Here is a 13,306-nt window from a genome sequence, read left to right on the forward strand (position 1 = left end):
TGTGAGCACAGAAGTCTACACAAGAATGAAGCAGCCCCAAAGCCTGAGCCCAAGTCAGCTGGCACAGGCCAGCTATGGGTTTTTCTTTGCTGTGTAGACATTCCCTAAATCCTCTACACAGCTTAGGAGTTTCTCACAGATTGTGAATATTTACAGAAGTTGTATGATTAATTTTTTTATTTTTCATTATAGGGTGGTCCTTACCATGACACATTGCACAGTATTTTAGGCGCCTATACGTGTTACAGACCTGATGTTGGCTATGTAAGTGAAGTTATATGTTGCAATTATGTGGGAGTGTTTCTGCTCACTTGCTAGACTGTGTTCTAAAATGATTTTGTGAAGATTTTTGGTTTTGCTGTACATCTTGGTTATTTTGTGGTATATTTTATACAAAATGTTGTATCAAGGGTTATGTGCACTGTTATGTTTTGCTGTTACATTGTTAGATTTGAACGTTTTTTAATGAAGTAGAGATAAGACTTCCACAAAATCTAGGGCGCACATATGTGCTGAATGAAAATTGAAATACAAGCCATCTGGTTAAGTCACTCCTCTGAACCACATACTGTGTTTCACTGCACTCTTATTGAGGTGACAGCTTGTTAAAATGTTCTCTTCTTCAAGATGGACTCTGTGTTCACGCTTCTGGGATGGGTGCCCTGGCACTGCAAAGCTTCTGGAACATTCTGTAAAGCAGTGCCCATTGGGGCTGCGTAAGCTCCCTCACACCACTGAACAGTCAGAGTGCAGGTTATAAAAGGACTCTGTGGCTCTAACTGCTTCATTCAATTCTTTTTCCATGTCCAGGTGTGGACATAAGGGCATTCAGTATTGCTCTGGTTCAGTTATTTTTGGGAGGGTGTGAGTGGAGGAGGTGGTAATACCCCAAACCAGAATTTCCTTTTCCTCTTTTTCCATTTTTCAATAATTGTTTCTGTGACTTTTGGCTGATCTGGTTCCTGAGGAACTGGAGAAGGGCAGATATCATATATAGGGTATAGTTCATGGTCCTCTGTTTCTAGAGGCCAGTATGTACACCCACTGTTCTAAACATCTGCATCTTCACAACTCAGGCCTACTTAGATTGGCAGCAGAGGGTCCAAGATTTCCTCATGGAGGAGGTCTGGTCCCTGGATCCAGCATCAGATCATTTTTGGCTTCATTGTCAGGGAAATCAGGATAAGAAATCAGTTGGACAGATCAGAAACCAGAGGTCCCTAAAAGGGATGGAAATGGGTGGTTGGTAGGCAGCATAACGCTCAAATACATGGTGCCTTAGTCCATGCCAGCTGGAGTGTAAATTCTAAAGGCGGTGGACCCTGCTGGCGCGCTAAAAGTTCCCTAGTGCACATTAACATAGTACTGTCAGAAACAGGACTACATGAATGCGCATTTGGGAACTTTTAGCATGTGCCAGCAGGATCCACATAGGCTAGTTAGTGCACAACATGCTGGTGTGCATTAGAATTTACAGTCCAGCTGGTGTGGACAAAGTCAGTGTGTAGACAAGCTCATAGAGTGGATTGTTTTTATATATGTTAGCCAAATCACCTCTAGCAACTAGCAGTTAATAGAAATTACACTCCGTGCTGCAAAGAAATGAATGAAAGAATCCACAAAGGGAAGAGAGGAAGGGAGGGAAATAGATGTTAAACTGGCTCTGGACTCTCAGGTAACATGCCACGTCTGAGGTCTTGCAAACAGGGAAAACATACAAATAGTCAATGATAAAGCAGATATATGAAGTGCTTCGCATTTCCCTACTTCATTTGTTGAAGAGGCTGCCCTTTCTGGTTCTAAAGGCGGTAGAAACCAGTGGACTTAAGATGATGACTGTGGCACTGGTAGGAGGCTGAAGTGTAGGTCCTCGTCCTCCGGTCATGTTTTAGGAAGCCCAAACGCTGGCGGTGGTCTTGGTATTCTTCTCTTTCTCTAGTGTTTCATCCATCTTCAGGTAGAAGAGATTCTTCCCTTCAAATGGGAGGTCTTCCACAGAGGTGTGTGTATCTGATAAAAGGCCAAACAATTGGAGCCAAAGTTTATAGTTTCAGAAATATCTGATGCTGCGATCAGAACTGCAGCAAATGTCCATGCAATAGTAGTCAACTAAGTGGTTGAGGCACATTAGCTGGGGTGAGTCTTAGTACCTGAAGGTCTTACTAAGGACTCACTTAAGGCTCACTTTCCCAGATCTAAAGTAGTATCGATGGCATGCCTCTACTATTTCCGTCAGAGATTTATAGGGCTGCTATTTGTAGTTCTATTTATGCCTTTATTCAGTACTTCTGTCTCTCAACATAGTGTTTAACCCTGATATTTCAGGAGAGCAGTCCTTGTTTAATGTGAACGCCACAACCCAGCTTCCTGCAAGTGGGACCATGCACAGGCCACCTCAGAAGGAGAAGTAGGGTTCTTTGAGAGCCTTGCTCCTGCATATTCACACTTCTGTCATCCTTTCCTTTTCCTGAGGGCTCTTTTTTTTACTAAAACAAAAACTGAGATGGTTGTAAAAAGAACAGGAGTACTTGTGGCACCTTAGTGACTAACAAATGTATTTGAGCATAAGCTTTCGTGGGCTACAGCCCACTTCATCAGATGCATAGAATGGAACATATAGTAAGAAGATCTATACATACAGAGAACATGGAAAGGTGGAAGTTGCCATACCAACTCTAAGAGGCTAATTAATTAAGATGAGCTATTATCAGCAGGAGAAAAAAAATTTTCTAGTGGTGATCAAGATGGCCCATTTCAGACAGTGAGTTGGTATGGCAACTTCCACCTTTTCATGTTTTCTGTATGTATATATATCGCCTCACTATATGTTCTATTCTATGCATCTGATAAAGTGGGCTGTAGCCCACGAAAGCTTATGCTCAAATTTGTTAGTCTCTAAGGTGCCACAAGTACTCCTGTTGTTTTTGCGGATACAGACTAACATGGCTGCTACTCTGAAACCTGAGATGGTTGTGGCATTGTTAGGACCTCTGCTGTGAAAATTTGATGTCCTGAGAGAGGATGCTTGTGTGGCCCCAATAAGCACATCCTTCTGGAAGGTTTACAAAACTCAGTGGTGCATCACACAAGTATGACTGTGAAGAGGCAACATTCTTGTAGAAATAGGTTACTCACCAGTAACTGTATCTTCTTTCTTTAGGTTCAGGGCATGTCATTCATAGCTGCAGTGTTGATCTTGAATTTGGATACTGCAGATGCCTTCATCGCTTTTTCTAACCTTCTGAATAAACCCTGTCAGATGGCATTTTTTCGAGTGGACCATGGCCTTGTAAGTACACAGGAAACGCTAATCCCTTTATGCTTATACTGAAGATCTGTTCAGGTACAAGACAGAACTTCAGCAAGGGTTCATAGTCTGTTTTTCAAAGTTCTAACAAACCTCTATTTTTAAAGCAACAGTTAAAAAATAAAACTTACTGAAAGGGGAAAACTGAATGAAATAGCTGCCCAGTACTGTGTGATGCTCAGAGATTATGAGCATGATTATTCTAAGTGCACCAATTTAATGCATGCATTGTAAATGGGAGCCCAAATCAGATTAACAGCCTTACAAAAATGGATTGGAAGGCACTTTTTGTCCCAAACTAATAGGTTGCTAAAAATAAACTGTTGATGCTTTACAATTTGAATCGGGTTCCCCATTTCTCTCTCTCATATTTTGCTGTGTCAACTCGGATTTGAAATGTAGCTAAGGGGATTAGGCAACCAAATCCTTACTTCCTTAGGCTCCTTTGAAATTCCCAGCTGGCATGTATAACATACTACATGGGGAAAATACCACAATTTCCAAATTTAATTCCAGTTGTAGTAGCTCTAACAGATCTGCTTCAGTTGCCTCATGAGTTTTTTGAAAATCGCTTTATTTGACAAAGAAATATGACGTTCTGTACGGCTTCTCTCTTTTTCCTTTTTAAACTAGAAGTATATGCATAAAAAGAAGATATTGGTTTCTTAAAAGTTCAAGTGGGGAAAAAAAGGAGCAGTAACAGAGTGATCACTGTGGGAGTGACTGTCAGCATTTCCTCCCTAGCCCTTGTATAGTAGGAGACTGACACATGTGACTGCTCTGTTGCAATTCCTGAAACTCATCAGCAGTAGAAGCCTTTAATGTGGCATGTTGCAACTCAATTCACATTGGCAGCAGCAAGATCAATCTTGTTCTGATCCAGTTGGCTGCACCCAGCAATAGAGAGGGAGCACTGCTGTTGCTCATGTACACAAATACATTACCCATGAGGCTGGCAGCAGAGTGATACTTGCTAGAACAACTTTTTTTTCCAGTGGAAAGTCAGTGCCTTGGTAGCCCACTGGACTATTGCCCTACAAATCAGTTTTAGCCCCTATTGACTAAATGGGAAGTGTAGTAAACAAATACTTTTAGGAAAGTGGTGGTGAGAGCTTGTGGAAATAACACTACAGTATTCCCCAATTGCCTATCCTAGATTAAAGTCCTAGGGAAAATCTTGCTACCCTTATGTAGTAAGATGTAATAAGGAAAAAGTAACCGACTTGATAGGATGATTGAGGATGTTTTCTGATGGTTAGTAAGGGGAGCTTGAGATGGGACGTCTTTCCAGATTCAGTGCAGATCCACTGTGCCTGTTCAATGATCTGTGGAACAGATATGATAATCTGACACTAAACTTCTCTTAAGGTAAATGAGATTTATTGATCCAAGAGGTAAATTAATACATCTTGATTGCCACAATGAGAAATTGACATATGTACTATTCATGCATTCTTCATATTTTCTAAACTATCTGGAAATGTTCGATTTATGGCCATAGCACTATTAGTACTACTAGTAGTTCTTGTAATTTCATTATTTTTTTGTAGCTTGTTGAGTAATTGTTTTATTGAATTCATGTTACTTCATGAGTCTATAGTTACATATTCATTTCAGGGCTTCACTTTATTCCACTTATAAATAAAAATTATACATCCCTGCTCTTGTGGTGGTCACAATATTTGAAACATGACATATATTTAAGAAAATGGTAGAATACACTGTTACATACAATCTTGAGTAAAAATACCTACCAATTAATCCGTCAGGATCAAGATAAAATACCTTCAGCTATTATTTCAATTCTAGTAAGGCTGTCTGTCTAATGAAAGCAGTACAGCACCACGTTTTTCAGACCATTGTAAGAGTGTTACATAAAATAGTGTCTGGAATGCTGTGCAAGTGAAAGGCTTTAGTATGCACTGGCATTAACATCTAAATATTAAGTTAGTTTAGAAGCTAGGACTGGACGTTGCATTACCTACCTACATTTAGATTTTTTTTTAATTACATTATAGAGAAATAGAGTTCACAGCCAGCTGCAGGAATTCTGTACTGTTACTAATGCATAATTGGACAGTTTTTCCTCCAGTTACACAATTCTCTGCACTCTAGTTCTGATTTTCATGTTCACCATACAGCTTTTTCTCAATGACACATTGAATGCAGGGATTTTGCAGAATTATTGTATAATTATTTCTGTGCCATGTAATCGCTCTTTGATTAGTTGCTCCAAGTTCTTCTTGTGCTCCTTGGCTCAGTTTTCCAGCTGTTTGCTTAATACTCCAGTCAGCTGAAACAGAAAAGCTCCAGAATGTACATGGAAAAGAAGAAAAATGGGTCTGTCAAATGGTTAAAGGGGACTTTAAAAAAAAAAAAAAATGCACTCGCTTCCATTCTTCCTTCCATCCACTTCACTTTCCCTTGTGTCATACAAGCAGACCTCTTGTTTCCACCACAACTGTTGTATTTGTGTTGGGAGAATCTCAGTCTTTTCCTCCCATTTTAGGGAGGAAATATTGTAAATACATATTGTAACCAAAAATGTATTAATGGGGAGAGAGGGGGAGAAGAGGGGAAGAACCTTGCTTGAGCCAGTGAGATTGAGAGAAGGCATGATGGGGGAGGAGCAAGAAAAGAGCAAATCTTTTGTTTTAAACTCATTAATAGTTTACCTCTCCACCTGTGTGACAAATCACATTGTGTTTTTTTGTATTATATTTGGCTATTGAATCATAAATTTCACAATCAATTTCTGTCCTTCTATTAAAGGTCTAGTAGGGCATTGGACTGGGAGTCAAACCTGGTTTCTGTTTCCATCTTTATTACTGATTTGCAGAGTGACCTTCAGCCGTCTCTGTTTCCCCTCCTGTAAAATGCATATGATGTTTACCCTCCTTCGTAAATCACTTGGAATACTATGAGTGAAAATTGTCTGTAAGAGTATAACCTGTCATTATTAACTCTCTAATAAGGGTTAATAAACTTCTTAGCTTCCACCCTCACTTTATTGGCTGTAAATTCTTTGGACTGGAATTCATTCAGTCTAATATTACTGCATTAACAGAAAGCACTCTTAAGTTATCATCGTTATCATCATCATACTTTTCCATTACATTTAAGTGCAATAGCCAGTAAATTTGCTTATTTCACCTGCTGGTGTTTTCCTTTCCAAAAGGAAACTGGCCTAGATCCAAAACAATCATTTCTTCCATTGAACAGCTTTAGGAGGATATACGGAATGGAACTCAAACATACATGCACATGCCAGCACTTAGACAAATGTTTACACAAAGGACTTATGTACTTTACAGTGTATAATTCATATTGTTGGGGTTTTGTGCCTGTTTCAAGAAGCAGTCCTGAAATTAAGATCCTTAAAACTTCAATAGGGGGGGGAAAAAAAAGTTAACTAATATCTAATGATTTTTCTTTTGTTTTTCCCAGATGTTGACCTATTTTGCAGCATTTGAGGTATTCTTTGAGGAAAATCTGCCAAAGTTGTTTGCTCACTTCAAAAAAAATAACTTGACTCCTGACATCTATCTTATTGATTGGTAAGACTGTCCGAGTACTGTATAATTATCAATGTGTACATATTAGTTTTTAGCGTCGTATACATGTTTATATAATAGATAACAAAGAGCTTACAAAATTTGTAGGGGTTCAGTCAGCATTTCTATTTAAGTACTTTCTTTCAGCAAATAACTTTGTTTCAAAACTGTCTACTGTTAAAATGTAGTTTTTATGTTAAAATTGAAACAAACCCCTATCCATGCTATAAGTAGAAACGTATTTCTATAAGCAGTTTGTGACGTTCATCTAACCTTTTTATCATACTCATGGCTGAGTTGTGTCCATGCATCAGCTTGCTTCACAAATCAGCTGTGTGTCAACAGAATTTGCACCTCCCTATCTACCACACATTTGAATCTTCATTCTGGGAAAATCTGGTAGCTATCCCATACTGCATGAGTAGGCGATAAAGTGCCTGGGAGACATGCATATAGAACAGCACATGGGGAGCCGCAGCATGGGATTTTCTGCACAGAGCTGGAAGGAAGGAGAACCAGAAAAACAGGTTGCACAGGCATGGCTATACAGTTTTTGGCCACACAACAGTATATCAGTGGTTATGGGAAGACAAATGTGTTGTCTTAGGCCTCTATCTAGTTGGATGAATTATGGTTAGTTTTCAGAGTTTTTAACACAGTATTAACTGTGGTGTGTGTTGACACAAATCATGTTTATAGTCAACTGTGCCACTAGTTGGTACAGACTAGTTAAAAGTTGAAGTGTAGACAGGAACATAATGTTTTGGTTAGGTTAAGAGAGAACAAAAGAGTATCTGTTGGTTTCTGGCAATTGAAAGTGTTCTGAAATGTGAAATTGCCTTCAGTTAGTCCTTAATCTGAGTTAGTGCCTTTTGTCTAGAAATGGAACCACAAATCTGAACCCCTTCAAATTTCAGGGTGAGGAGAGTAGTTGGATATGAGGCTGCTGCTGGTGTTTTGGTAGTATGTTGGCTTCAGAACTCCAAGGGGACTGTTTGCAAGTTTAGGTTTGGATACAGCTGAAATTTCATTAACGGCTGATCAAGCAAGATTTAAACCATTCGTCCTGATAGAAATCTCAGGATCAGAATACAATATTTGAATGTTAAATTTGGCGCAGGTTAAAAGTGGTTAATCAGTGTGTGCTATCACAACTTCTCACATTTAATGTATCCTCTACATAAGCTCTTTTAATATAAGTGGAGGCACCTTATTGTAAAGGGGTTTCTCCTTCCTAAACTACCTGTGCAGCCCCAGAGTTTTGGGGTTTGGCACACCAGCCGCAGTAAATCCATACATGCATCAATTCAGGAGACTTCCTCAGATTATAAGTACTGCTAAGTAACCTAGCTAGGTTTGTATTGTCAGTTTTTTGTGCTGTGACTACGTTAGATAAACTCACTGTTTGAGACCGAAAAACCACATTAGCATTCAAATGTGGTCAGATTACATCCAGAAATCTCTGCTAATGGTTAAACCTGTTTTACATTTCAGCCTTAACCATACATTCCTTTCAGTTGGTTTGTTGTGACAGTTAACGTTTTTTTAATATTCTACTTGGTTGGAAAATGCCTTGGTGTTTAGTGGCTCAGACTGTCTAAAATGGGAAATGAATTTGGGTGCCTTCATTTTGGTGTGGTCAACTGGAGACTCCTAGAAGGGATCTGATTTTCAGAAAGTGTTGAGTTCCTGTCCTCTGCAAATCAAGCACTTTGAGGTGTTTAATTTTAAATACCCCAAAACTGAGGCACCTAAAATAAAAATACCTCTTATCTAGCGCTTTTGATCAGTAGATCTCATAACACTTCAGGCTTGCATGTATGTATTCTCACCTCATCCCTGTGTGGTAAGAACGGCCGTACCGGGTCAGACCTAAGGTCCATCTAGCCTAGTATCCTGTCTACCGACAGTGGCCAATGCCAGGTGCCCCAGAGGGAGTGGATCTAACAGGCAATGATCAAGTGATCTCTCTCCTGCCATCCATCTCCATCCTCTGACAAACAGAGGCTAGGGACACTATTCCTTACCCATTCTAGCTAATAGCCATTAATGGACTTAACCACCATGAATTTATCCAGTTCTCTTTTAAACGCTGTCATAGTCCTAGCCTTCACAACCTCCTCAGGTAAGGAGTTCCACAAGTGGTAGGGAAGTATTATTCCCATTTTACAGATCATCAATCACTTTTGAAAACCTTGAACACAAAACTACACAAATAACATGAATATAATATAGAGTCTGTATTGAAATCTAGGTTGGATATGTTAATGATCTTCAAGTGCTATTTATCTGTTAATGCTCCAACATTGTGCTTATACAGTATTCATGGAACAAATCTTAGTCAATCCCTGTCCCAAGGTGCTTGCAGTCTGAGACCAATACATAGCACAAGACATACCAGGAGATCAAAAGGAGAGTGCAAATTTAGGGTATTCTGATTTTGCCCACTTCTTTAATGTAAAATTGGAATGGAAAAGCTGTGGTGGTGTGTGTGTGTGTGTGTGTGTGTGTGTGTGTGTGTGTGTGTGTGTGTATGTATGTATGTATGGGGGAGACAAATTTTGAGAGGGATTGCAGTAATGGAAGAATGAGGACATGTTGAGTTGGGGCTGGGATATTGTTTCATGCACAGGGATGGCATGAAAGAAGGCATGAAAGTGGGAGTAGGAGGGGTGTCAGGGTAGATAGAGGGGAAGAAGTTACAGTATTCAAGGCACGAGAGTTTATCTTCCAGTAAGTTTCAGAATTGATGTTTAGGGACTCCTGGAGTAAGTATCTTAGTCGATCTCAACTGCTGGGTTGTCATGTGGAGGGAAGTGGACTTTAAAATATCCAGGTTCCACACTATAAAGCAGGGGTTCTCAAACTGGGGGTTGGGACCCCTCAGGGGTTCGCAAGGTTATCACATGGGGGGGGGGGTTACAAGCTGTCAGCCTCCACCCCAAACCCCGCTTTGCCTCCAGCATTTATAATGGTGTTACATTAAAAACACTTTTTTATATATTTATAAGAAGGGTCACACTCAGAGGCGTGGTATGTGAAAGTGGTCACCAATACAAAAGTCTGAGAACCCCTGCTATGAAAGGTTTTATAAATCTTAGCTAACACCTAGAATTTCACTTGAAAAAGAATTGGAAGCCAGTGCAGTCTCCAAAGTCAAGTGTGATATGCTTCTTGTGAGAAATGTAGTTAAGCAAGAAGACAGCCATATTTTTGTATTAGCTGAAGTTTCCAGGTAGACTGAAGGTTAACTCCAAGTAGAGCACACAGATGTCTTTGGTAACCGTTGATCCAAACTGGATCGTAGTATATGTGCAAGAGATAATGTGACACAAAAGAAAACTGGAAAGGTCTGCATCTAACAGGAGTAAACCCAAGTGGGAGAGAAGAGAGCACTTTCTACTGATATATGGGCATCTAAAAACAGATGAGGATTCACAAGGTCTTATATCCACCTTTTGATTGGCCTGTAGATTATGAATATTTAAACATACTTTATTAATAAAAGGATTTCTACAATAATTTGTGCGTAAATCATGCATTTTATCTAAAGTTTGCAAGAGGACAACGCTGCTCATGAGCAGCAGAAACTGGATGAGGATTGGCTGTTTAAATCGTAGTTTAAAGCAAAAATCTGTAAAAAGACTGATACTAATTCCTCTTAATACATAAAATATTTTCATAAATGTCACACTTGTAACTTCATTTCAATTGAAAATCTACTAGAGATAGGATTTTATGGAATGAAATGTAAAGATAGCCCCTTTAGTAGAGGGAATAAAGAGGAAAATCTACAAGAGTAAAATCAAAGTTAATCTCATTCCTCCATATTTAATTTCCCCCCTGAGTGATGTCCCAGGGACTAGAAAAGGCATTAAACTTTGCAGCTGTTTTAGCTCCCCCTAGTGTCAACTAGTTATACTTGTCAGTTTCAGTAGACAGGAAATCAAAAATTGAAATGACTTGAATTTCAAAAAATATTTTTCCCCCAAATTTTTTAAAAAGCAGCTTTCCAAGAGCTCCAAGGATTTATACAGTTATTTTATATATATAAAAATCTAAAGATAAAGATACTACATTTTATGACACAATCATATCACCATGATGAATATGGGGTGTAGTGTCACACTTTCTTCTTAAGAGTGGAATTAAACCTGCCCTGCCACGGCCTGTCATTCACTGTAGTTATAGGTATGGAGTTTGGGCCCAGATGGAAGTAAAAGCCCTCAAAATCTTTCACCAGGATGAAATAGCGTTTCTCTGTGTGCTTTACAGTATGTGTTACCAAACACGACATGCTCTTGAGGACCTTTTTCAAGCTCTAGAAGTGCATCATTGATAGGCATGGCTGCTGTCCCAGGAACAGACAGCTGCAGGATATCCACTAACTTATGGGTATTCTCCTGCAAGAACTCCGCCTAAATGCCCAGTGAAGCAGCCATGTGCCGCAAAATGTCCTTATAGCCCTTGAAATCCTTCAGCATTGGAGAACAGGAAGAACTAGGCACTGCTGTATTGTCTGGTACGAAGAAGGGGTGGTTAACTTTGCCAAGTCTGGCTCCCATTCCTGGACTAGCGGAGCTGGAAGAGGTAGCTCCATGGGCTCTGCACAGGAAAGGCTCACTGGTGCCTCACTGGTCCACAGTTCCCATCACCAATCTGCCCAGCAATCTCACCTTAGAGTGCAACCTCTGTGACTGAGCAGCATCCCATGGATTCCGTGGAGGTCACTGGTAAGGATAGGCTGTGGGTGGCCAATAGGTGCCCCAGCCCGACTGCGAGATAAGTGCTGGTGCCCGTAGTACTCTGTAAATGGTCCCCGATGTGGAGCGGACGATGGATAGCAGGAGGAGGAAGACCCCGACCTTGATGTTGAGGAGCCTCGGGTTTCTGGGATAAAGGTGGGGCCAGTCCTGAGGGAGTGAGTAATCAGTCTGACTGAGTAATCAGCCAGCGATGCTAGCCTGGCAAAGTCCTGGGCCAAAGGAAGTCAGGATGGAAAGGTAGAGGATGTCTGTAGCCACCTGGTATGCCACCGACATGGAAACGGTGCCAGCATCGCCCTCATTGGTACAGGACTCAACGGAGGCCCTGGTGCCAGAACCGGAGTTGATGGTACAGGGTCTGTAACCTCCCTACTTGGTACCAGTGAGCAGTTATAGGCACCACCCCCCATGTTAGCACTAACCACATGCTGATCCACGCTCTTCCTGGGGGAGGCGAAAGAGTCAATCAGTCTTATGTATCCGGGGGTAGCCGTGTTAGTCTGTATCTACAAAAACAACAAGGAGTCTGATGGCACCTTAAAGACTAACAGATTTATTTGGGCATAAGCTTTCGTGGGTAAAAACCTCACTTCTTCGGATGCATAGAGTGAAAGTTACAGATGCAGGCATTATATACTGACACATGGAGAGAAGGGAGTTACTTCGCAAGTGAAGAACCAGTGTTGACAGGGCCAATTCAATCAGGGTGGATGTAGTCCACTCCCAATAATAGATGAGGAGGTGTCAATTCCAGGAGAGGAAAAGCTGCTTCTGTAATGAGCCAGCCACTCCCAGTCCCTATTCAAGCCCAGATTAATGGTGTTGAATTTGCAAATGAATTTTAGTTCTGCTGTTTCTCTTTGAAGTCTGTTTCTGAAGTTTTTTTGTTCAATGATAGTGACTTTTAAATCTGTAATAGAATGACCAGGGAGATTGAAGTGTTCACTTACTGGCTTATGTATGTTACCATTCCTGATGTCCGATTTGAGTCCATTTATTCTTTTGCGGAGGGACTGTCCGGTTTGGCCAATGTACATGGCAGAGGGGCATTGCTGGCACATATAACATTAGTGGATGTGCAGGTGAATGAGCCCTTGATGGTGTGGCTGATGTGGTTGGGTCCTCTGATGGTGTCGCCAGAGTAGATATGGGGACAGAGTAGGCAACGAGGTTTGCTACAGGGATTGGTTTCTGTGGTGTGGTGTGTAGTTGCTGGTGAGTATTTGCTTCAGGTTGGGGGGTTGTCTGTAAGCGAGGACTGGCCTGCCTCCCAAGGTCTGTGAGAGTGAGGGATCATTTTCCAGGATAGGTTGTAGATCGTGGATAATGCGCTGGAGAGGTTTTAGCTGGGGACTGTATGTGATGGCAGTCAGTCTTATGCAACCTTTTCCGCTGTGCACTCAATGGGGAATGGCTCCTCCGTCTCTTCAGAGAGGCTCCTGCTCCAGAATGCGAAGCAGCAGCACTTTCTGAACCTGAGGGCAACCTCCAATCTATAGGAACACTAACTGTGATGATTCAGAATGCTAGAAAATGTACTTGCAGTATGGCTGTAGCCACACTCTCAGTGCAGAGGTATAGTTAGAAGCTGGAATTAGTAATGATACAATATGAATTACTTGTTCAGTTATCTATAGTCTAATATTGTACAGTGGGCTGCCAGTGACTCTACGCTGAAA

General features: G+C 40.8%; 1 protein-coding gene across 1 annotated transcript in view; it reads left to right on the top strand.

The window, feature by feature from the left end:
* TBC1D14 (TBC1 domain family member 14) overlaps positions 1 to 13,306 on the top strand; it is a 99,894-nt gene that overhangs the window by 79,645 nt on the left and 6,943 nt on the right. The window contains exons 10-12 of the mRNA XM_024204528.2: positions 193 to 264; positions 3,161 to 3,289; positions 6,755 to 6,864. Of these exons, the coding sequence (XP_024060296.1) occupies positions 193 to 264; positions 3,161 to 3,289; positions 6,755 to 6,864 (311 nt within the window). The remainder of the gene's footprint in view (positions 1 to 192; positions 265 to 3,160; positions 3,290 to 6,754; positions 6,865 to 13,306) is intronic.

The sequence above is a fragment of the Terrapene carolina genome, unplaced genomic scaffold, assembly GCF_002925995.2.
Source record: "Terrapene carolina triunguis isolate 2854851 unplaced genomic scaffold, T_m_triunguis-2.0 Scaffold66, whole genome shotgun sequence".
Taxonomy (NCBI): domain Eukaryota; kingdom Metazoa; phylum Chordata; order Testudines; family Emydidae; genus Terrapene; species Terrapene triunguis.